The sequence below is a fragment of the Plasmodium falciparum genome (genome assembly GCF_000002765.6).
Source record: "Plasmodium falciparum 3D7 genome assembly, chromosome: 9".
Taxonomy (NCBI): domain Eukaryota; phylum Apicomplexa; class Aconoidasida; order Haemosporida; family Plasmodiidae; genus Plasmodium; species Plasmodium falciparum.
The window spans coordinates 44325-70277 of NC_004330.2; the positions used below are offsets into that span (position 1 = coordinate 44325).

The following is a 25953-nucleotide window of genomic DNA, read 5'->3' on the forward strand; positions in this document are numbered from 1 at the left end:
AATTATCATTTTAATATCTAATAAAATCTAATTTTATATCCTACGATAAATTATAATATTAATTTTATTTTAATATATGTATATAATAAATAAAACTATAGTTACAAATAAATAGTTTTCGTTGTAAGTCACATAAAAATGTGTAGAGAAATAATTTTTGAAGGTATACAATATATATATAAGAACTTATTAGAATATATATGCATATAATGGATATTACAACATAAACTTGGTATTATTTCAATTATATAAAACAATTTACAATTAATATTGTGTATTATAATAAAAGATATAAGTATTTTTCAAATTAATAGTAATTGTATTTCTTTTAGGTTTTGTTATTATTTTTTTTTTTTGTTGTTCTAAAAATTTTTGCATGTTATAGCTTTCTCTCTAATTTATCTATGTAGTTGCAAAGGTTAATATTATTATTTTTATAAAAATATTTGAACTTATTTGAAAAAATTATTAATTATTGAACTATTTAATTATATAATAATCACAAAAAAAATATTTTTAATATTTATTATTATTAGAAAAGAAAATTCAAAAAAAAAAAAAAAAAAAAAAAAAAAAAAATTAATGAAATGAGAAATTATATATACTATTACACAATACACTGTGATGTTTTATGTAGTGTTTTATTTTATACAAATATATTATATTTATAATAATAATTATTATTATTATATATTTCTTAAAATAAAAATAGTATTTTACATTTTATCATACATTAATTGTATTATTACATGTTGTAACAAAATAATTAATTACTATATATTTTAATAATTATATTATTATTATTATATATTAAATACATAACACGATGTTATACATATTACGATAAAACACGGAGTTATTTATTTTTAATTTATACATAATTTATAACTATAAAAAAAAAAAAGCAAAATTAATAACTACAACAAAATGAAAAAGCAAGAACGAACCAAAAACAACGAAAATAGAAAATATTAAAATATTGTTATAATATCATGAACCTTATACATATATATATATTTTTTTTATTTTAGAAAACAACACTTTTTAACGATACGTTAAATAAATAAACTATCGATCCATTTAATAAATTAATAGATACATGGATACTATTAAAATTGAATTTTCAAATCGTTGATTGATAATCACGAATAATTATATATAAAAATATAATATATTTTATATTTGTGTTGTTATGTATTCCTTTAGAGAACATACATATAACGAATTTAATATGTATATGTTATATTATATTCTTAAAAAATTATATAATTATATATAGCATAAATACATAAATATATATATATATATATATATATGATGTTTAAAATAAATTAATAAATACATTATTTATTAAAGTAAAAAGGTCTTGAAAAAAAATGATAATAATCAATAATTAATTAATACAATAGCTAATAAATAAACAGTATGGTAACAAAATATATTATATATATAAATATCTAATAAATATAAAAAAAATATAGTTATTTTGTAATGGAAAAAAAAACATGGCACATTCAAAGAAAAAGAATACGTCTATCAAACGTCCTACCAAAATCTATATAACAAACACATCATATCTATTCTTTCAATAATTTTATATATTGCAGTTTTTTCTTCATTTTTTTTTTTCGTCGATAACGTAAAATCAAATATATTATCAACATAATTAAAACTATAATTAATATGGCAAGGATGGAGTAACCAATTGCACCGTACAACTGTGTACTTGCAGCTTCTATAGCATCTGTGCTCGTCTTTATAGCTTTTGCTTTTTCAGTGGCTTCAGCAATCTCAGCAGCTGCATTAGCAACCCCATTGGCGTCTGACACCATAGATTGTACAGTTCTTTTTATAAAATCTTCGGGTGAAACACCATTACCTCCCGATATAGCATCAATTCCTTCATACACAGAAGTGCAAAAAGGGTTTTTCAAAAAAGATGAAGAGGTAATATCTCCACATCCCGATCTCGAAAATTCAGAATAAATAGATTCACTAATGAGTGCGACTTTATTATATTTTTGCGCAGTAATAACTGATTTCAATGCTTCACCACCTAATTTATCTATAGAAAATGTTGATTTTATTCCTGCAATAACTGCATTAATACCTTCCTTAATACGTGCAGCTTCACCCGCAGCCAAACCCTTAGTTATGGCATCTTTCGTAGCAGCTGCTAACGCGGCTGTTTTCCATCCATAGATTCCCGGTCCCCCTAATAATCCAATACTTGGTGCGACACTTCCTAACCCATACCCACAATTATGACAAAATTTTTCTGTTTTATCTGCTAGTGATTTTTCGCAAACACATGTTGGAATAGAGTCACTTTGTATATCAGTTTGTAACGTAGCAAACTTTTCGGTTAATTCCTTGTCGATTTTATCTTTCAAAACAATTTTTTGGATTTCTTTATCACATTGTTCTTTACATTTTTGGCGCTTACCTTGCATCCTTTCGTCATATTCTTTAAATCGATCAGATGTTTGTCGATTGTAATTTTCCATCACAGCTTTCATTTGTGGGTCATTATCATAAATGGATGTATATATGTCGCACTCGCATAATAGCCTGGTATTTGGTGGATGATGTGGTGTGGTGCTGTTATGGTTCCTTTGATTATATATCTATACAAAATGGTCACATATATATGTATATTATAATTAGTTCTTTTTTATTTTATATATATATGTTATAAATATGTATGTTTTTATGTTTATATATATATGTATATTTGGACTATATATATATAAAAATTATATATACGATATCGTAATATATTTATATATAAATATATATATTATATCATATTATAATAATATTAATCAATATTTAATACATATGTAACATGGAATTACCAATATATTTAATGGAATAACAAACAATAATATATTAATATAATGGATTTTCATTTTTTATTGTGATACGTATATTATTTTTTGATAAAAATTATAACTAAAAAAATCACATAATATACTTTATTTTATTTTGTAAATAAATTAAATAAAAAATGTTTAACCTAAAATATTATTATAATTTATTTTATATAATTAACAATTATTTTTCCATTATACCAATATATATTTTTTTTATATAGTGGAACCACATTTGCCATTTTATTTAAAACCCTAAAAAAAAAAAAAAAAAAAAAAAAAAAAAAAATTAAAATTAATAAAAAAAAATATTTCAAAATATAATACATTTTTTATAATTTTTTTTTTTAATTTTGAATGAAATTTAATGTTATATCAATACAATAAATTATTATGGTTATTTTTGGTTTATTTTTTTTTTATTTTTTTCATTTTTCTCAATAATATCTAACGATATAGTAATAATACAACATATTTCTGTGTTGTAAATTATTTACAAATGTGCAAAACCAACGTTTTGGAAATTGTGTATGACATATATATAATACCAATTTATAATATATATATATGAAATACTTATGAAATAGTTATTAAAACATATAATTTCGTAACATTGTTGTTATAAAAACAATTAACAACAAATATTTTATAACATAATAAATGATATAAAATCTTCTTCAAATAATAATATATACATATATATTAATAAATAAATTTTCATATATTATGTTATTTGTTTTGTTCTAAAATTTATTGTATGTTATAAAATTCCCTCTAATTTATCTATGTTGTTACTAAGATTAATATTATTTTTTTTTTTTTATAAAAATATTACAAATAAATTAAAACGTTAATTTATCATTAAAGTAGTAAATTATATAATTATCGCAAAAAATATAAATATTTATTATTATTAAAAAAAAAACAAATAACAAAATAAGATATTATACGTACTATTACATAATACATTCTATTGTTTTATGTTATTCAAATATATTATAATCATAACGTGTATTATTATATATATATTTCTTAAAATAGAAGTTATGGTATTTTACAACTTATGATACATTAATTTTATTATTACATGTTGTAACAAAATAATTAATTACTATATATCTTAATAAATATATTATTATACAATAAACAAATAACGCGTAATTATATATACTATGAAAAAACAAGGAATCATTTATTTTTATTTTATACGTAATTAGAAGCGTTAAAAAAAAATTCTTCATATTTCTTAAAAAGAATTTATTTCCTATATTGATGATGATAGTACGTATGAATACAAAAAAAAAAAAAAAAAAAAGGATATCATATAAATATTGTTATTCCAATACAATTATTATATATGATATATTATATTGTTACTATTTTATAATAATACTTATTGTAAGATTAGATTAATTCATTATTATTATATTATAATGTGTTGATATATCCGTATATGGTGTTGAAAACATTTTTGTTGTTACAATATATATATATATATATAACATACGTTTTATACTAATTTAATGCTTAATGGATTTATATTTATAACAGATTATATATTATTTAATATATGAAGTAATATATATATATATATATATATATGTAAGCAATATCAAAATAGAAATTGCAAAAGAAAGAAAAATTATTTTATTATTTATTTTTATTTTTGAATTCTACACTGTTCTCTTTTTTAATTTTATGTTCTTATTTATTTACTGTAATTGTTCTGCTGTCGTATATTTCGTAGTGTTTTTTTTTATATATATATTATGTGTTCTTTATATTGTATGCACATTCTGTATTTTAGTGTGTTATGATATTTTTAATAACATATTAAGTATACAACAAGATATGTAATATATAAATTAATACATATATATATATATAATATGACAGGTTTTTGTATGTAATATATTTGTCAAAATAAATATATTTATTTATATTAATTTTCTTTATTATATAAAAGTGGACTAATATTTTTTTCAAAAATATGTTTTCTACAATTAATAATTATTATTATTAACATATATATATCTAATTGTTATATTATATAATATATTATATAAGATTTAATTTGAAGTATTATATATATATATTCCATATTCTATTTTCCTAAACAATTATATATACCTACACTTATGTGTTTAGTATGTAATATATATATTAATAAATATATGATTTATAAAAGAAGAAATGTCTTCGAAAAAAAAAGAAAAAAATTAATATAATAGTAAATTTATACAATAAATTATCGAAAAAATTGACACATAACAAAATAGATTATATGTATACAAACGTAATAAATATAAAAATATATAGTTATTTTGTAATCGAAAAAAAAAATAGTATATTCAAAGAAAAATAGTACATGTACCAACCGTCCTGCCAATATCAATATAACAAGCACATAATGTCTATTCGTCTAATAATTTTATGTATTGGAGTTTTTTTTTCATTTTCTTTTTTCGTCGATAACGTAAAATCAAATATATTATCACCATAACCAAAACTATCACCACTATTGCAACGATGGAAGCAATAATAGCAGTCTGCTTACCCATGTATATAGTATTTATCGCAGTAGTCTGTTTAGCTGTGAGTTCAGCTGTAGTTTCAGAAGTCACCTGAGTCTTCGTAGCTTCAGCAACTCCTTCGGCTTGTAAGACCATAGTTTCTACTTTTTTTTCTATAGCATTTGTTATTGCATTCCTATCTAAACCAGAACCTATTGGTACAAATTTCTTCAAAAACAAATTGCAAAATTTCGGATCAGTGACAAGAATACGGAAAGAACCAGGGGAAGCGCCAGGGACAGAAAGCATACAGGACCCTTTATATTTTGTAAAAATAGCTTCAGTAATCATTGAGACATTAGTATAATTTGTTCCATTAATAACTAACCCTATTTTCTGAACAGCTTGTGTTGATAAACCAAACTCTGAATTTAATCCTAATATAACTGCGTCCTTACCTACCTCAGCACCTGCAGCCAAACCCTTAGCAGCACCAGCTTCTGCGGCAAGTTTCTTAGCAGCTGCTAACGCGGCTGCTTTCCATCCAGTATAAACAATACCGCTGATCAAACCCCAAGCAGGTGTCACACCACCTCCCAACACACCTCCACATTTTAAACATGTTTTTTCAACTTTATCTGCTAATGATTTTTCGCACACACATGTTGGAATAGCATCACTTTGTATATCTGTGTGTAGTGTGGCAAATTTGTCCATTAATTCTTTTTCTAATTTGTCTTTTAAAATAATTTTTTGTATTTCTTTATCGCATTGTTCTTTACATTTTTGTCTGTTTTTCATCATACGTTCATTGTATTCTTCAAAACGTTGCGACGTTTGACGATCAAAATCTTGCATTACTGCTTTCATTTCAGGGTCATTATCATAGTTGGATGGTGCATATAATTCACATTCGCATAATGTCCTAGTGTTTGTTTTCGGTGTACGTGTGATGTAATGGTTCCTTTGATTATATACCTATAAAGAAATGGTGACATATATAAATATGTAATGTTTAGTTGTAGTTTATTATTATATTTATTTATCACAATTATAATATATAATGAATGTTGATATAAATATTATTTGTATACATAAGTTATTGTATATATAGATATAATTATAATATATAATGATTGATAAAAAACATATATATAATTTTATATTATTATAATTATTATTTAATGCATACTTGTGATGATAATAAAAATATATTTAATGAAAGGGAAAATAATAATATATTATTGTAATTGAACTTCATTTTTATTGTTATAGTTATAATATATTATTTGATTAAGATAAAAACTAAATAATTAATATATAATAATATATTTTATTTAATTAACTGAAATACATATGAATAATTTATAATATTATTATATTTTTAACAATATAATACACAATTATTTTCCCATTATGTAAATATATTTTTTTTTTTAGTGGAACCATATCTGCACTTTTATTTATTACAAAAACAAAAAAAAAGAAAAATAATATTAAAACATATAACAAAACTTTTACATTTTTTACAATTTTTTTTCTTTTTTTTTTTAATTTGTAATGAAATTTAATTTTATATCACACAATAAATTATAATGACAATTTTTTTTTTTCTCATAATTTTCATAAAACGTTACCATATAGTATTATTACAACATATTCTTGTTTTGTAAATTATTTACAAATGTGTAAAACCATAGTTTTTCAAATTGTATATGACATATATATATATATATATATATATATATATAATACCATTTTAAAACATATATATGAAGTATATATGAAATAGTTATTCAAACATATATGTTCGTAATTTTTCTGTTATAAAAACAATTAACAACAAACATTCTTTATCATAATAAATGATATAATATATTTTAAACTAATAATATATATATATTTTTTAATTAATTTGGTATATTATATTTCTTATGATTTTATTTTGTTCTAAATATTGTTGTATGTTACACGTTTCTCTCTAATTTATCTACATTATTACTAAAATTAATATTATTGTTATTTTCATTTTATAGAAATATATTTAAGAGCATTTAAAATTTTTATTCATTATTAAACTAATAAAACATATTATTATGATAAAAAATATATATTTATATTTATTATTATTATTAAGTAACAACAAAAACAAAAAAGAAGTTACCTATATGAGAAATTATACATATAATAAAATAGTACATTATATAGTTTTATATAGTGTTGTATGTTATACTAATATATTATATTTAAAAATTACTGATTCAAATATTCTGAAACATATTATATATATATTATATTAAATATTAATATGGTACATATACTATTTCATTATTTATTCATATATTAATTATATGAGTATTAGTTTAAGCATCTAATCAAAAACATAAATTTCAATAATTACATTAATTTTTATGATAATAATATATATGTAAGATGTAACAAGATATTACATATAGTAATTAATATAAGGAATAATATAATTTAATATTATTTATAATTAGTAATTATAAATGAAAAACATAATATTTATATAAAATGTTTTCAATACTATATAATGATAATTACAAGTATAAATATCAAAAAAAAATAAAAATCAATTTATAATAATTTTATACTTAAATAATTTTTAATGTACATTAAATTTATTATTATTTGTTTCTTCTATATATATAAATGAATAAATTTAAATATATTCCAATAAGTTATAAGATAGTTTGTCCCACATTTATAATAATAATATAAAAAACATAGTTTTTACATATTTATATACTTTCCATATATTTTATGCATTGCATTTATTAGATATATTTATATGTACTACATCATTTAAATTATTTGTAATACTTATATTTTATTGATTTATATATACACATATAAATCATCACCTAAATTAGTTTCATTTCCTTATATTTTTCACGATATTTATTTTCTATATCATCAACAATTGTACGAATTTTCCATCTGATCGTCACCTATTATACTAGTGGCTACAACATTATTATTATTTGTTTCATCAATATATGTATCCATAGATATATTTGTGCGCAATCCATTATTTTGTTCCGTGGTAATATAACTGGGTATAATATTTGTTGATCCAAGTAGTTGGAGGGGGGGTTTCCTGTGAGGGATGATCATATATATTATTTGTACTAATAATATTATATGTTTCATCATTAATTTTATGAATATCATCCAGAGTTGATGGTTGTATATCCAATAGATATTCCTTACGTTCCATATTCCACACTTCATTCGATTTATATAACATATCCTCTTTGGTTTTCCACTGTTCGCAAATATCTCTATGCTTGTCTATCCATTTATGATATAAATCTAGTTGGTTAATTATCGGGTCACTAGGTGTTTGTTTAGAAACACTGTTAAAGGTTGTATATTTTGTATGATATGTTCCAAATAATTCGTTTTCTTTTCGTTTCAGCATCTCATCATATATATCAATATATTGGTTACCATTTAATGAATCATTAATTAAATCAGTACCAGTATATAAATTATTTGAGGAGTATTTTGGATCGTCCATGATATTAGTAATCCTATTAATATTTTCAGGAACATTCCAATCAATATTACAAGTAACTTCTTCATGACCACTACCAAGAAATCTATCTTATATTGATGTAATAAAAGGTTTTTCATCCATAATAACATGTAAAATATTAGTTTGGGTATACATATACATATTATCAGTTTGTAACTCATGTATAATGGTACAGCAGATCCTATATGAGTTAAATATTGTTCAATAAAATCCTGTTTCCATTGATTCCATTCATTATCTGTAAGTTTATTGGTAGATGTGTTACCACTTGATAAATTAAATGTATCCCTATTTAATGGTTCTAGTACTACTTCGATAAACATTTTATATTTTGGACTACCCGATACATATATATCATTTAAATCTATCTCTTCATACTCACTTTCTGATGAAGAAGTAATATCAGAGGAAGATAAGTCAGAACATAACTGTAATCGTCCGTTTCTTCTCCTTCCATGTAAATATATGTTTTGCATTTATATCGGCCACTTTCATACGGGACATACCTATTTGGTGATTTCGTTGTAAATATCTCATAAACGTTTTCGGATATAAAAATGACACGAAAAAGATTTGTACGTCCAGACGTAATATTGGGTTTTTTCCTATATATAAATATTAATATATATGTATTGGTATATATGTAAGTATGTATACAAGTAGGTTTGTGCATATATGGATATATAGGTATATATAAATGCAATATATATGTATATACATGTATATTTTTTTTTTTTTTTTTTGCGTTTCATATTTTTAAACAAAACTGTATTTATTTTTTAAAATTTATTTATAAAACATTTTTCATATTTATTTTTTACATACTCAAATGTTTTAATTTTTTATATAACAAAAAAGATTACTATATATATATGTGTGTGATATAAATTATAAAATTTTCAGGGGATTTTTTATTATTCTTAACTCTCATAAAATCATATTTCAAAAAAATATTTATGTATTGTAAAAAATATATTTTATAACAAAAAAAAAAACATTTAAATAACTAAAATAACAAATATAAATATTAGATATTTAAATTATTAAATATTTTAATATTACGCAAATATTTTATTAGAAATTATTTATTTGATAAATATAAAAATGCTTTAATATATTCTTTTTATTTGATTTCCAAATATTTACTATATTTTTCGATACAACATATATTTTTATATAAGGTTTGAAATATTCGTTGTGCGAATTATGAAATGAACCTGTACATTTTTCTTAAATAAAGTATAAGAAAAAACAGATTGTAAACATAATATTATAAGATTTAATATATTAAATAATACTATAGTTTTATTAGTTAAAAAACGTTGAAGATTTAGTTTATGTACAATAGAAATATGTATATACTATTTTTCAATTATATATACATAAATGATCATTAATAATTATTTAATTAGGAGATTAATTTTTGTATGTTCATTATATAATATTAATTTAATATAAAAATATAATAGGAAAGCATAAAATAAATTTTATATAAATACATCAATAAATAAAAATTATAAAATGAATTATATATTATAATAGTTATTATTTTAACAGAGAAAAATATACATTTGGTTAGAAATGTAATAAAAATAAAATATGTAAATTGATCAACAGATATATTATAACACAATATAATATAAGACTTTTAATACTTTTGTTTATTTATTTATAAATAAATATATATATTTTCTTTAAAAACAAATAATTCTAAAAATATTACTTCTGTAAAAAATAATTATTATAAAATATAATGTATATGCGATTCACAAATTACATAATTCATATTTTTAAAAATTTATTACTTGCATAAATGTTTCTTGCATTCATGTTTCCACGAATTTTTTCTTCTCCTATACAACCATATATATAATATTATAAGTACAACAGCTAATATAAGTAGAACCAAAGCTGCAATACCACAGGGATAAAATATTCCCATAGCAGCACTTGCAGCAGTTCCAGCTAAATCAGAAGCACAAGCTTGTATACTTAATGCTTTAAGAGCTGAAGACATAGATTCATAAGTAAGCATATCAAGTATAGAAATAGTGTATATGCAATTCTTAGGCACTTCTGCAAACTTAGCAATGAGAGCAGCTTTAGTAGCACACACACCAATCGTTGTTAAGAGTGCACTACCAACTGAACAAAAATATATACCACGGGTACATCTCCCTTTTAAATGTTTTAAATATTTATCTCTTCCTTTTGTTTTTGCTAGTTTCGCATTATCAATATCAGTACATTCACATGATGATGACGTATCTGATATGTCATCATCATTTGGGTGCATGCCCGACTTCAACATATGATTATCGTTACCAAACACTTCTTCATATGTTTCCAATAATTCTTTTTCTAGCGTTGACATAGGTTCTGCATCATTACCACCTGTGTATTTTGTTCCATTTTTTTCTACTACTTCTTTCAGTTGTTTATATGGATCATGAGTTTGTTGGTATTTTTTGATTGCTTCCTCGTTCATTTTATCAATTATTTCTTTGAGTTCTGGGTCATTATGATAATGCGGATTATGATTTTTTGTTTGTGCTAATAATCTTGAATTTATCGTTGTTCTTTGTGCTCTATATTGTATTAGGTTTATATTATAATGGCTATTTTGATAATTATCCTAAAAAAAAAAAGAGGATTAATGAATATGTACTGAAAATGTAATAATTGCTTTATTATATATTTATGTCATTCTAGTAATTATATATTTTTTCTTTTTACATACATAATGTGGTAATGCTAATGTATTTATTAAAAAGGTAAACAATAACATTTTAAGGTTATACATCTTCATTTTTAATTCAAAAAATAATATATTATATTTCAAATTGTATTAATCTAATTTATAAAAAATGATATATTTTGTTTTCTAATATATATTTTATATAATGTATTGAGAAGCGGAAATTTTGTTGTAATTTTATGATATAATAACCTTATAATTTCATCATACGTATAATTTAATTTATGACTATGTTCATTTAATATTTAAAAAAAAAAATTTTAATATGATATAAAAGAAATAATTTTTTTTTATTTTATATTATATTATTTTTATTTTATTTATTTTTTTTTTATTTTTCTTAAAATAATTCTCTCATATATATATATATATATATATATATTATAAATGTTTCATAAATAACAATATATTTTCCTTCAAATACACATATAAATGTGTATAACAATAGTTGTTATGGGTATAAACCATATATATATCATAATAGCCCTGATGATTTTTATAAAAAAAATATCCTAAATTATATTCTAATATAAATACTATTGTGGAATTAACAACAAAAGTTACTTGTAATTATTAAAATATAATAATCATCTTAAAACTAACAAAATAAAATAATTTTATATGTATTTTATTATATATATTTGTTCTTTTCAGTTTATTTTGTTTTTGTTTCTAAGCCTTATATGATAGAAAATTCTCTCTATTGTATCTATTAGTTTATGTTATTTAATTATGTTATTTTAATTTATAAATAATAATATATAAATATATATGCACAATTAATAGGATATTTAAAGCAATTATATATTAGCATATTACAAAATATAATTTAATAAATTAAAAATATATTATTATTACAAGAATACAATTTAAAAGTTTTTCAAAAGATACAACATAGTGACATACTGTATTTTATATGGTTGTGTATAAATATATATAATATAATTTTAATATTTTTATAATTTATATGTTGTAAAACATTACATATATTTATTGTATTTATATAATAAAAAATATAATATATTATTTGTACAATATATAAAAAACTAATAGTTTGATAAAATTATAATAATCGTTTTCTTAAGTATGTACTTTTTAAAAATAAATTTATAGAAATTGTTACTATTCTATAATAAAAACAATAATAATTATGTATTTGTAATATTATATTAATAGAAAAAATAAATTATATATATATTTATTTTTAATATTTTACAAATTATTAATATTTATAACTTGTTTTAAATTTCTTATAATATTAATTGTATGTATTAGTATACGCAAAAAAAAGGATATCTTATAAATATTGTTATTCTAATACAATTATAATTATTATATATAATATATTGTTACTATTTTATAATAATACATATTGTAAGATTATGTTAGTTCATCCTTATTATATTATAATGTTTTCATATATAGATATATAGTGCTTAAAATATTTTTGTGCTTAGTATAAAATATATATATATATATATATATATTAAATTTGTTTTAATGTGTCATGTAATAATATAACACATGTTTATTTTATTAAAATGAAAAAAAAAAAAAAAAATAAGATAAAATATAATTAACATAACATTTTGTATTATACATGACAATGAAATGTAATATAACAATATATATGTATTTTATATATTATAAAATTAAAATGATACCTATTACAAAGATGAATGTCATTAATTAAATTTATATTTATTTATATTAGTTTATATTATATTAATATAATTAGATTGAAAATAAAATATCAACATAGGATTAATAATATAATATATTTATTATATAATATATTCCATCATACATTATTTTATATGAGGAATTTAAATTATATATTTTACAAGGTATTCTTAAAGAGTGTATAATAAATAAATAAATATAAATTTATGTAAGTTTTTGATTTAAAAAATATATATAATTTACACTCGTTAAACCAAAAAAATAAATAAATAAATAAATAAATAAATGTAAATTAAATAATTTAGCAACCACATAAGTATAAACAAAAAAAATTATACGAAGAATAAAAATATAATGTTATAAAAAATTAATTATCATAATATGCTTGTATTATAAATATAAAATTCACAAAACATTAAATTGAATTTAATATCGTGAAACCATATATTTATTGATTTAATAATTTTGTGTATTGTTCTTTTTTTTTCATTTTTTTTTTTCTTCGATAACGTAAAATTAAATAAATAATTAAAAGTATAACAGCTATAATCACTACTACTATAGCAGAAATTACAACAGGATTAGAACAAATAGTACCAACACTTGTCATCTCTGCCAATTTCTCATTTGCTGCTTTGCGAGCAGCGTCTGCAGCATCTGCTGCCATTCGAGAAATATTTCCACTAAACTCAAAAACCTCACCACTTTCAGTTGCAGCTTTTGAAGCCTTGCAAAATAACGGACCTGCAAGGGCTTCATCCTCCTCGCACTTATTCTTTAGAATGGTCACTATCTCTACAAGAGACATTTTTTGACTATAATTTCCTGCGTTAATCATCTTCGTCCATTGCATATTAGATCCCGCTTCTAGCTCAAATATCTTTCCTAATTCTTTAATGGCTTCTTTAATACCCACTTCTGTAGCAGCAACCGCAGCAACTTTTTTCATCTCATTTACAGCAAGTCCACCAAATAATCCAATAAATGGTGTAACACCACCTCCTAACCCACACCCACATATAAGACAACATTTTTCCACTTTTTCTTCTAATGACTTTTCGATTTTATCTTTTAAAATAATTTCTTGTATATCTTTGTCACACTGTTCTTTACGTTTTTTGCGTTTTTCTTGCATACGTTCTTCGTATTCATCAAAACGTTGTGACGTTTGTCGATCAAAATTTTCCTTCACAGATTTCATATCCGCATCTTTATCATAATTGGGCATATATAGATCACATTCGCCTAACACTCGTGATGTAGTAGTTCGTGTTTGTGGAGTGATGTATCGTTTATTTTTATTATGTGCCTATAAAGAATGTAATATATACATGTATGTTATAATTAGTTGTTTTTTAATATTTTATATATTTTTAATATATATGCATATGGTATATTTACATAAATAATAAAACTTTACATATATATATATATAATTATTATTCTTCTTATTCATACATATGATGATGAGAAAAATATACTTAATGAAATGGAAAATAATAATATTTTATAGTATTGCAGTTTCATTTTTATTGAGATACTTATATAATTTTATGAATAAAATCATAATAATTAATATATAAAAATATATTGTGCTTTATTCAAAGAATTACATACATTTAATCTAAAATATTATTGTAGTTCCATAATATAATGCACAATTATTTTACCATTATAAAAATATATTATTTTATTGCAACCATATTTTCCCCGTTTATTCACAAAAAATAAAAAAATTATTAATTAAAATTTTTAAAAAACAATATAATAAAACCTTTTAAATTTTTTATAAATTATAATTTTAATTTGTAATAATATCTAATTTCATATCATAAGATATATTATAATTGTAATTTTATTTTTATAAATTTACATAACAAGTAAAACTATAGTTACAAACAAGTTGTTTTTTTTGTGTTGTAAATTCTATACCAATGTATACAATAATAGTTGTTATGGGTGTAAACCACATATTAATCATAATAGGTGTCGCGATTTTTATCAAATATATATCCTAAAATATATTTTAATATAATTACTATTGTGGAAATAACAACAAAATCTTCTTGTAATTAATAAAATATAATATCAATCATAAAATATCATAATAAAATAATTTTTATTCATATTTTAATATTTATATTTTTTCTTTTTAGTTTATTTCATTTTTGTTGCTAAACGTTATCCTATATTAAAAATGCTCTCTATTGTATCTATTATTTTATGTTACTTAATTATATTATAATAATATATAAATATATGTACATAATAAATAGGATATTTAAATGAATTATTTGTTAAAAAATAATAAATTATAAATTTTTTGAAAAATTTAGAAATATACTATTATTATAAGAATAATATTTAAAGTATTTTTGAAACTTACCACATAGTGATATTGTAATTTACATTTCTGTGCATACATATAAAAAATAATATTGTATTGTATTAATAATTTATATGTTGTAAAACATTACATATATATATTGTATTTATATAATATGAAATATAATATATTCTAAGTACAATATATAAAAAACTAATAGTATGATTAACTTATATTCATTTTTTTCTTAAAGATGTACTTTTTTAAAATAATCTTATAGTAATTTTACTATTCTATAATAAAAACAACAACAATAATTATTTATTATTAATAATATTATATTAATAGAAAAAAAATAAATTACATATATATTTATTTTTAATATTTTACAAGTTATCAATATTTATATATATTTTTTATATTTGCAATTATATTATTTATATATATTATAATAATAAAGTAATAATAAAATATTTATATATATATATATATATTATTGTAATATAAATATGTTTATTTCATAAAAACCTGTTGATGTTTTGAAGGTATACCTATTGAACCATTATTTTCACATTTATTTCTTTATTATAAATATAATCACTCATTTATTTTTTTGTTCAATGTTTTATTTTCTTGTCTGCATTTTAATAATTATGTACATATATTATTCCTGGTATGATTCCTCATGTAATAAGGAAAAAAATTTTTATTTTGTTAGAAGTAGAAATAAAAAGCATAATTAATGATACTATTTTATATTATGTTTCAATTAAAATAAAATATAAATAATATATTATAATAAAAATAAAAACATTTGTATATTAAAAAAATATGTGTGTTCAGATTACATTTTATATTATTTTTATGTTTTATTAATATTTATTATATATATAATTGTATCGTGGAAAATATTTTCGTATAATATGAATAATAAAAATTTTATAATATATAACATATTCCACTATATAAAATTACATACGAAAAAATTAATAATTATATAGTTCTTTAAGGTTTTATCTAATATATTAAAATTATATGAATATAAATATATATATAATATTTTAATATAAAAAAAACTTATATATGAAATTATAATAAATAAATAATCATATAATAATAAAACAATATAAGGTAATAAGGTATAAAAATCTAATATATAAAAAAATTATTATTGAAAGAACATTGTATATTAAATATTAAATATACAATACATTAAATTACTTTTAATATCTGGATATTATATATCTATTCTTTTAGTAATTTTATATATTGCAGTTTTTTCTTCAACTTTTTTTTTCGTCGTTAACGTAAAATTAAATAAATAATTACCATAACCATAACTATAATTACTATTGCAACAATAGAAGCAATAATAGCAGTATGGCAATTCATACAAGTAGTTTCTATAGCTCCTTTTTTTGTTGCTTCAATTGCTGCTGTTTCAGAAGCAATAACATTGGCAGTTTCATTAGCAGCAGCACTTTTAGCTGTTGAAAGAATTTTGTTTACTCCATCTGCTATAGTAGCTTCGTTTGAACAGTTTGCTTGACTACATAATTCAGTACATTTTAATGCTTTACCAAAATTGCAGGTATGATAACTATTTTTAGCGACGGCCAATCCACACTTATTATTATATTGCACATAAATAGAATGAGCAAGTTTTGTGAAATTTTCACGTTTTTGCTGAATAAAAACTGCTTTCAATAACTTAATATCTAATTCTTTTATACAAAACCCTGATTTCATTCCTTCAAAAAAATTAGCAAAACCCATAGCTTGAACTTTAGCCAAACCCTTAGCAGCACCTGCTTCCTTAGCTGCTTCAATGGCGACCTTAAGTGCCGTAGTTTTCCATGCACTTAGTCCCAATTCAGCAATTCCTCCTAATACTACTGAAGAGGGTGTAACAATCCCTCCCAAATTTTGTGTACATTTCAAACAACTTTTTTCCACTTTATCTGCTAACGTTTTTTTGCAAATACAAGTGGGTATGTCATTACTGTCTATATTTGTTTCTAAAGCTGAAAATTTGTCTACCATTTGTTTTTCTATTTTATCTTTTAAAATAATTTTTTGTATATCTTTATCGCATTGTTCTTTACACTTTTTAAGTTTTTCTTGCATACGTTCGTTATATTCTTTAAATCTTTGTGAGGTTTGACGATCAAAATCGTGCAATACTTTTTTCATTTCCGGGTCATCATCATAAATGGGTGTATATAATTCACACTCGCATAATAACCTATTAGTTCGTGTATGTTGTGGTGTTATATATAGTTTATTTTTATTATGCACCTATAAAGAATTCATTACATATATATATGTATGCTATATTTAATTGTAATTTATGATTTTATATATTTGTAATAAATATGTATATGGTATATTAAATAAATAATAAAAACTTACATATATTTTTTATTATTTCATGCATACATTTCATGTTGATGTTACCAATATATTTAATGGAAGGGAAAATAACAATACTTTACAGTAGTGCAGCAGTTTCATATTTATTGTGATACTTATATTATTTCATGATTAATATTATAACTTAATAATTAATATATAAAAATGTATTGTGTTTTATTAAAAGAATTATATATGTTTAATATAAAATATTATTATTGCTCTACAATATAATACACAATTATTTTCCCATTATAAAAATAATTTTTTTTTTCTATAACCATATATTTCCCTTTTATTTAAAACAAAAAAAAAATTAAAAAAAAATACTAAATAGGGGGGGAAAATAATTAATTAAAATTTTTAGAAAATAATATAATGAAAGCTTTTACATTTTTTATAATTTTGAATTGTAATTTCTAATAAAATATAATTTTATATCATAAGATAAATTGTAATATTAATTTTTTATTTTTTTAAACATTTATATAACCACTAAAACTATTCTTACAAACAACTTGTATTTTGTTCTAAATAAAATAAAAGTGTGTAGAGAATTAATGGTTAAAGGTGCACAATACATATATTACAACGTATTAGAACATATATTTATATAATACATATTCCAAGATATAACATTGTATCATTCCAATTATATAAAACAATTTTACAATAAATATTTTGTATGATAATAAAACAAAAAAAAAAAATTTTTTAAATAGTAATTGTATTTTTTTTTTGTTCTAAAAATTCTTGTATGTTATAACTTTCTCTCTACTTTATCTACGTAGTTGCAAATATTAATATTATTATTTTTATAAAAATATTTTAACTTATTTTAAAAAAATATTAATTATTAAATTATTTAATTATATAATTATCACAAAAAAAAATTTAAATATTTATTATAATTATAAAAAAAATTCAAAAACAAAATTAAAAAAAAAAAAAAAAAAATTAACGAAATGAGAAATTATATATACTATTACACAATATATTGTATTGTTTATATATAGCGTTTTATCTTATACAAATATATTATATTTATTATTATTATTATATATATATTTCTTGAAATAGTAATAGTATTTCACAACTTATCATACATTAATTGCATTATTACATATTGTAACAAAATATATAATTACTATATATTTTAATAATTATTTTGTAATAAATTATATTATCGCATATATATTAAAACAATAACACAACATTGTATATACTATTAAAAAACAAGGAATCATATATATATATTTTATACTAAATTAGAAACATTAAAAAGAAATTCTTAATATTACTAAAAAAAAATGAGGTTATTTCCTATAATGAGGATAATAGTACATATGAATACAAAAAAAAAAAAATAAAAAAAAACAAAACAATAATTAGAAAAAAATGAAGAAGCATGAACGAAAAAAGAACAACATAAATATAAAAAATAAAATTATTATTATATCATGAATCTGGTGATACCATATATTATTTTTATATTAGAAAAAGAAACTTTTAACGATATGTTAAATAAATAACCTATAGATGCATGGATACTATTAAAAATGTGTTTTGAAATTGTTTATGGATACTCACAAATAATTATATATTATAATATAATAAGTATATATTACATATCTTTTATTGTATATTCTATATAAAGAATTTAATGAATATATATTACATTAAGATTTCATCTAATATAGTAAAATTATACACACATGAATTTTCCCATGAAACAAGATAATTTACATTCATGTAAATTCAGTTTCAAATTTCTAATCTTTTGGGATTTTTCATCCTTTCTGTAAATCTTTCCCTATGTTCATTAAATAAATCATTTCTTAATGTATCATAATATTTTATAAAAACATAAATATAATTTTTTATTTCATCAATTGATGCTCCATCTTTAACTAAACCAAAAAAATCATGAGTACATTTCCTATCTGTAGATGATAGTGCAACACCAATATCATACATTGATGTATACAATGTAGATTATTTAATATTTCAATATATACGTTTTTTAACCACTAAAATGATGATAACATTGATATTTATATGTAAGTAAATAATTTTCTATATAATATGATAAATTCCTTCATCCTTTTTTTCACTTTTATCATATATGTTTATACTCTGAAGAAAAAAAAAAATATAATTAATATAAAAAGTAAAATGAATGTCGTATTAATATATAATAATTTATGTATTCAAATAAAATACAAAAAATATATAGATAATATACATATGTGTTATGTACAAAAATTGATACAACAAATACAAATATGATTATTATATATTGTTTTATAGAAATAAGTTATATTTTAAATAAAAATTAAAGTGTATCTAATAACCATCACAACTAAATAACTATTATTATGCTATGAATTTCGTTTTACATATTTTATATAATTCTAATTTTCATAATACATATATATATATATGTGCGTTATTATATATATATATATATATATATATATATATATATATTGCGATAAAATCATAAAAAAATATAACAAAAAATATTTTAGAAAAATCCATTTATATCTTTTATGGTTAGTATTATTTATACCTTCCTGTTTTTTTTATTCACGTTTTATAAAATTGACGTATTGTTAATAAGTAGTTGTATATTATAAATTATAAAGTAATATAATTGCTATAATTATAATAATCATTATCATAATAATTATCATCGTTTTATTATCACAGTTTTACCTTTATATAGAATTTTCAAACGAATTTTCATTTATATATATAAAATAAGCCAATTATAATATTTTATTGTCTTATTATTTCATACTTGTTACTATAAATATATATAGATTAATAATTAACTATATCATGTCAATAAGCATTTATAATATGAATGGTGCTACAACCATGTTAACAATGCATGCATCACTATATAAACGATTTCAATGCAATTGTAAAATCTGTTTTATTGTTATACATGTTTCTTTATATTTTAGTAAAATTGTTATTCGGTAGATAAGAGACAGTTATAACTATATTTATGTTTCGTTAAAATGGTTATTTTGTTTTTTAATAAATTATATATATAATCTATAGTTTATGAAAAGACATTAAAAGGTAAAACTATAAATGATTAGATTTTAAAATAAGTTCACTCTAAATATATGGCACCATTTATCACTGGAATAATACGGAATTTTTATATACATAGGTATTTTTTCATTACCATTATTATTATATATATGTAAAATTGACATAAAAGTATAAATTAATTGGACGAAAAATTGTATATATATATATATATATATATATATTAATATTTATTATTATTATTATTATTATAAAAATAAATACTATAAATTAGAATTTACAGTATATATATATATATATATATATATATATATATATATATATATATATATATTTACTGCTTAATAATTGTTATAGAACTATATCTAATAATAATATATTATTATATTAATATTTAATAATATATATGTAATTATTCCATACTATCTATAAATAAAATTGAAATTACGATGTGTTAACAAAATTATTCATTTACAAAATGTAAGTATGTGTTGTTTACTTTATATAATATTACAGAAAGTTCTTTTCTCATATGAACCAATATATTTTCTTTCTGTCATTATTTATAATATATTGTTTACATTATATATTTATATATATTTTTATTTATATTTTTTTAAATTATACATACTATTATTATTATAGAAAATAGCTACCATTTTAGAAACAATACGCAAACGATTATATATATATATAATATTAGTAATTGAACATAATAGAAAAATATATTTTTGTTTATCGTATTTATTATGTAAAGTCGTATATTTCTTTTCAATATATATATAATAATAATAATTAACATAATTTTTTTTTTATTTAAATATATATAAGTATATTATTACAACTAGTAATCCTACAAATATTATATCAAGAAATTCTAAAATAATATATCTACAATTTTAATATTTAATATAATACATATATTATCAAAATATTACAATAATTTCTATATTATGAATAGTATATATTTGTATAACGCACAACACTACATAAAACTATACAATAGTATTTTATTAATCTTAATAATTTCTTTTTTCTTTAATTTATTTTTAATATTATATATAAATATTTTTTTTTTTAACGTAATATAATTTTAAAAATATATATATATATTTATATTTATATAATTTTAGATACATTAGAGAGAAAGGTATAACATACAATAAATTTTAGAAGAATTACATAAAAATAAAATTATAAAAATATATTTGTTTTAATTACTATTAGAATATATATATTGTTTTTTTTACGTTTAATAACAAATATTATGATATGCAATGATTTTTATATGACAGCAATATAGTTAACATACATGTTGCAATATCAATTTCACTAATAGGTTTTTCCAAATTGTAAATTATATGTGGTATACACGTTCAACAGCCATTAATTTACACATATGTATATATTTTACAACAAAAAAATAGAAGTTCTTACTAAATCGTAACGTATTTTTGAAAAATATTAAAAAAACCTTTTTAATTGTAATTTATCGTATGATATAAAATTAAATTTTATTAAAAATTATAATTCAAAATTATAAAAAATGTAATATATTTTGATATATTATATTTTTAATTTTTTTTTTTTTTTTTAAGGTTTTAAATAAAAAGGCAAATATGGTTCCATTATAAAAAAAAAAAAAATTATATATTTATATAATGGGAAAATAATTGTATATTATGTTATTAAATGTATTATAATAATGTTTTATGTTAAACATATTTGATGTATTTATAACACAAAATAAAATATTTTATGTGATTTTTTTAGTTATAGTTTTTATCATAAAATAATATACGTATCACAATAAAAAATGAAAATCCATTATACTAATATATTATTGTTTCCTCTAAAATTAAATATATTGGTAACATTATGTGATAAATAAATAAAATATTCATAAATATAATTATTATATCTATATGACTTATATATATAGTTTAAATATACATATTAATTACAAATATATAAAATCATAAACTACAAATAAACATTACATATATATGTCACCATTTTTTATAGGTAAATACCCACAAAAAACCACACACCACAGCACGTCATACACAAAAAATACCAACCACAAGGTCATTAAGCGAATGTGAATTGTATGCACCTGTCAACTATTATAGTGACCCACAAATGAAAGAAGTGATGGATAATTTCAATAAACAGACACAACAAAGATTTCATGAATATGACGAAAGGATGAAAACTACACGCCAAAAATGTAAAGATAAATGTGATAAGGAAATCCAAAAAATTATTTTAAAAGATAAATTAGAAAAACAAATGGAAGAACAATTAACCACATTAGAAACAAAGATAGACACCGATGATATACCTACATGTATTTGCGAAAAGTCGTTAGCAGATAAAGTGGAAAAAGGATGCTTGAGATGTGGAAGTGTATTGGGTGGTGGTGTGATGCCTGGATTTGGTGCGATAGGAGGAACGGCTTTATATGCTTTAAACCAGTTGAAACCTGCGGTATTTAAGGCCGCTATTAAAGCAGCTCTAGAAGAAGGTGCTGCTGAAATTTTGGCTGCCGCTAATGCTGCGGGTAATGCCAAAGGTATGGAAATAGTTATACATGGATTAAAACTTTTTGGTGTAGATAAATTATTTCCTGAAATATTTAATCCCTTTGTTGCTAAAAACATTTATACTGAAATCACAAATCTTGCTAGTACTATTAATTCGAAATATAGTACGACCTGTACATGGTTGAAATCTGGTGCTACAGCTCATCCTGCATGCAATGACTTTCAGCTTGGTTTAGGTATACATCTACCAAATGGTAGTACATTAGGTATTCCACCATATACTGCTATACGACAAGGGTTAAAAGGAATTCTTCAAAAAGCTACACAAACTGCTGATGCAGTTGCTGATGCTAAAAGTGCTCAGGTTACTGCTGCAATCACAAAAAACCAGACTGCCTTGTTAGAAGCTGGATTTAACAGTTCCATTACTTCTATATATGCTTCGATTATTGCAATTGTAGTTATAGTTTTAATTATGGTAATAATATATTTGATTTTACGTTATCGACGAAAAAAAAAAATGAAGAAAAAACTCCAATATATAAAATTATTAGAAGAATAGATATGATTATCTTATGCTATTCTTGATGATTATTTTTATGTATGCATTACATTTAGCTTAATATAAAATGTTTTTTATTATTATCTTTATTAATTATATATTTTCTTATATTTATTACATATATATATATATATATATATATATATATATATATATATTTTATTTTGTTACGATCCTATTTATTTATTGTTTATTGATTATTATCCTTTTTTTTAAAGACGTTTTCACTTTAATAAATAATGTATTTGTTAATTTATTTTAAATATTATATATAATTATATAATTTTTTAAGAATATAATATGACATATATTTATTAAATTCTTTATATAATTTGTTTTATGAAGGAATATATAATGGAACAAATATAAATTACATAATAATATATAATTATTTGTGACTATCCATGAACAATTTCAAAATTCCATTTTAATAGAATAAGTGTATCTATTTATTTATGAAATTCAACCATCGGCTATTTATTAAACATAATGTTAAAAAATATTTTTTTCTAAAATAAAGAAAAATATATATACGTATAAGGTTCATGATAATATAACTGTATTTTAATGTTTTTTTATTTTCGTTGTTTTTGGTTCGTTCTTGCTTTTTCATTTTGTTCTAGTTATTAATTTTGCTTTTCTTTTTTTTCTTTATTGGTACTCAAACTTACTATCATCATTATTATAGGAAATAACTTCATTTTAAGAAATATTAAGAAATTTTTTTTTTTTTTCATTGTTATAAATTATGCATAAATTAAAAATAAATGATTTCTTGTTTTTTTGTAATATGTATAACATTGTGTTATTTGTTTAATGTATAATAATATATTTATTAAAATATATAGTAATTATTTTGTTACAACATGAAATAATACAATTAATGTATGACAAGTTGTGAAATAGTATAACTACTATTTTAAGAAATATATATATAATTATACACTTTATGAATATAATATATTTGAATAACATAATACAATAAAATGTATTATGTAATAGTATGTATAATTTCTTATTTTGTTAATTGTTTTTTTTTTTTTAATAATAATAAATATTAATATTTTTTGCTATAATTATATAATTTAATACTTTAATGATAAATGAACGTTTTAAATTATTCGTAATATTTTTATAAAAATAATAATATTAAACTTAGTAATAATATAGATAAATTAGAGGGAATTTTATAACATACAACAAATTTTAGAACAAACCAAACAACATATTATATCGAAATTGATTTATTAATATATATATATATATATATATATCATTATTTTAGAAAGATTTTATTTCATTTATTATGACAAACAATGTTTGTTGTTAATTTTTATTTATAAATGCTATATAACAAACATATATATTAGAATAACTATATCATATGTATTTCATATATATGTTTTAAAATGTTATTATATATAAATATGTGTTATACAAAATTTCCAAAACTATGGTTTTGCACATTTGTAAATAATTTACAACACAAAAATACGTTGTATTATTACTATATAGTAACTTGTTATTATAAAATATGAAAAAAATAAAAAAAAATTAACATTATAATTTATTGTTACATAAAATTAAATTTCATCAAAAATTAAAAAAAAAAATTATAAAAAATGTAAAATGTTTTGATAAATTTTTTTAAT

General features: G+C 19.6%; 7 protein-coding genes and 1 pseudogene across 7 annotated transcripts, besides 1 other annotated feature; 1 reads left to right on the forward strand and 7 right to left on the reverse strand.

Moving 5' to 3' along the window:
• Positions 1 to 1577: 1577 nt before the first annotated feature.
• On the reverse strand, positions 1578 to 2912 carry PF3D7_0900600 (rifin; the record flags this gene model as incomplete). The annotated part of the gene is made up of 2 exons (XM_001351846.1): positions 1578 to 2627; positions 2859 to 2912. The coding sequence occupies 2 exons, from the start codon at positions 2910 to 2912 to the stop codon at positions 1578 to 1580; spliced, it is 1104 nt and encodes a 367-aa protein (XP_001351882.1).
• Positions 2913 to 5287: 2375 nt separating this feature from the next.
• Positions 5288 to 6647, reverse strand: PF3D7_0900700 (rifin; the record flags this gene model as incomplete). Its single annotated transcript, XM_001351847.1, has 2 exons — positions 5288 to 6364; positions 6579 to 6647. The coding sequence occupies 2 exons, from the start codon at positions 6645 to 6647 to the stop codon at positions 5288 to 5290; spliced, it is 1146 nt and encodes a 381-aa protein (XP_001351883.1).
• A 1676-nt stretch (positions 6648 to 8323) lies between these two features.
• On the reverse strand, positions 8324 to 9696 carry PF3D7_0900800 (annotated as a pseudogene).
• Positions 8324 to 9696: a sequence feature (erythrocyte membrane protein 1 (PfEMP1), exon 2, pseudogene).
• A 1053-nt stretch (positions 9697 to 10749) lies between these two features.
• PF3D7_0900900 (stevor) lies at positions 10750 to 11757 on the reverse strand (the record flags this gene model as incomplete). The annotated part of the gene is made up of 2 exons (XM_001351848.2): positions 10750 to 11583; positions 11689 to 11757. 2 exons carry the CDS (start codon positions 11755 to 11757, stop codon positions 10750 to 10752), a joined length of 903 nt encoding a protein of 300 aa, XP_001351884.2.
• Positions 11758 to 13837: 2080 nt separating this feature from the next.
• PF3D7_0901000 (rifin) lies at positions 13838 to 14916 on the reverse strand (the record flags this gene model as incomplete). The annotated part of the gene is made up of 2 exons (XM_001351849.1): positions 13838 to 14698; positions 14848 to 14916. 2 exons carry the CDS (start codon positions 14914 to 14916, stop codon positions 13838 to 13840), a joined length of 930 nt encoding a protein of 309 aa, XP_001351885.1.
• A 2101-nt stretch (positions 14917 to 17017) lies between these two features.
• PF3D7_0901100 (rifin) lies at positions 17018 to 18229 on the reverse strand (the record flags this gene model as incomplete). Its single annotated transcript, XM_001351850.1, has 2 exons — positions 17018 to 18013; positions 18173 to 18229. 2 exons carry the CDS (start codon positions 18227 to 18229, stop codon positions 17018 to 17020), a joined length of 1053 nt encoding a protein of 350 aa, XP_001351886.1.
• A 1662-nt stretch (positions 18230 to 19891) lies between these two features.
• On the reverse strand, positions 19892 to 20104 carry PF3D7_0901200 (Plasmodium exported protein, unknown function, fragment; the record flags this gene model as incomplete). The annotated part of the gene is made up of 1 exon (XM_024473181.1): positions 19892 to 20104. One exon carries the CDS (start codon positions 20102 to 20104, stop codon positions 19892 to 19894), a length of 213 nt encoding a protein of 70 aa, XP_024328906.1.
• Positions 20105 to 23009: 2905 nt separating this feature from the next.
• On the forward strand, positions 23010 to 24301 carry PF3D7_0901300 (rifin; the record flags this gene model as incomplete). The annotated part of the gene is made up of 2 exons (XM_001351852.1): positions 23010 to 23063; positions 23219 to 24301. The coding sequence occupies 2 exons, from the start codon at positions 23010 to 23012 to the stop codon at positions 24299 to 24301; spliced, it is 1137 nt and encodes a 378-aa protein (XP_001351888.1).
• Positions 24302 to 25953: the final 1652 nt, after the last annotated feature.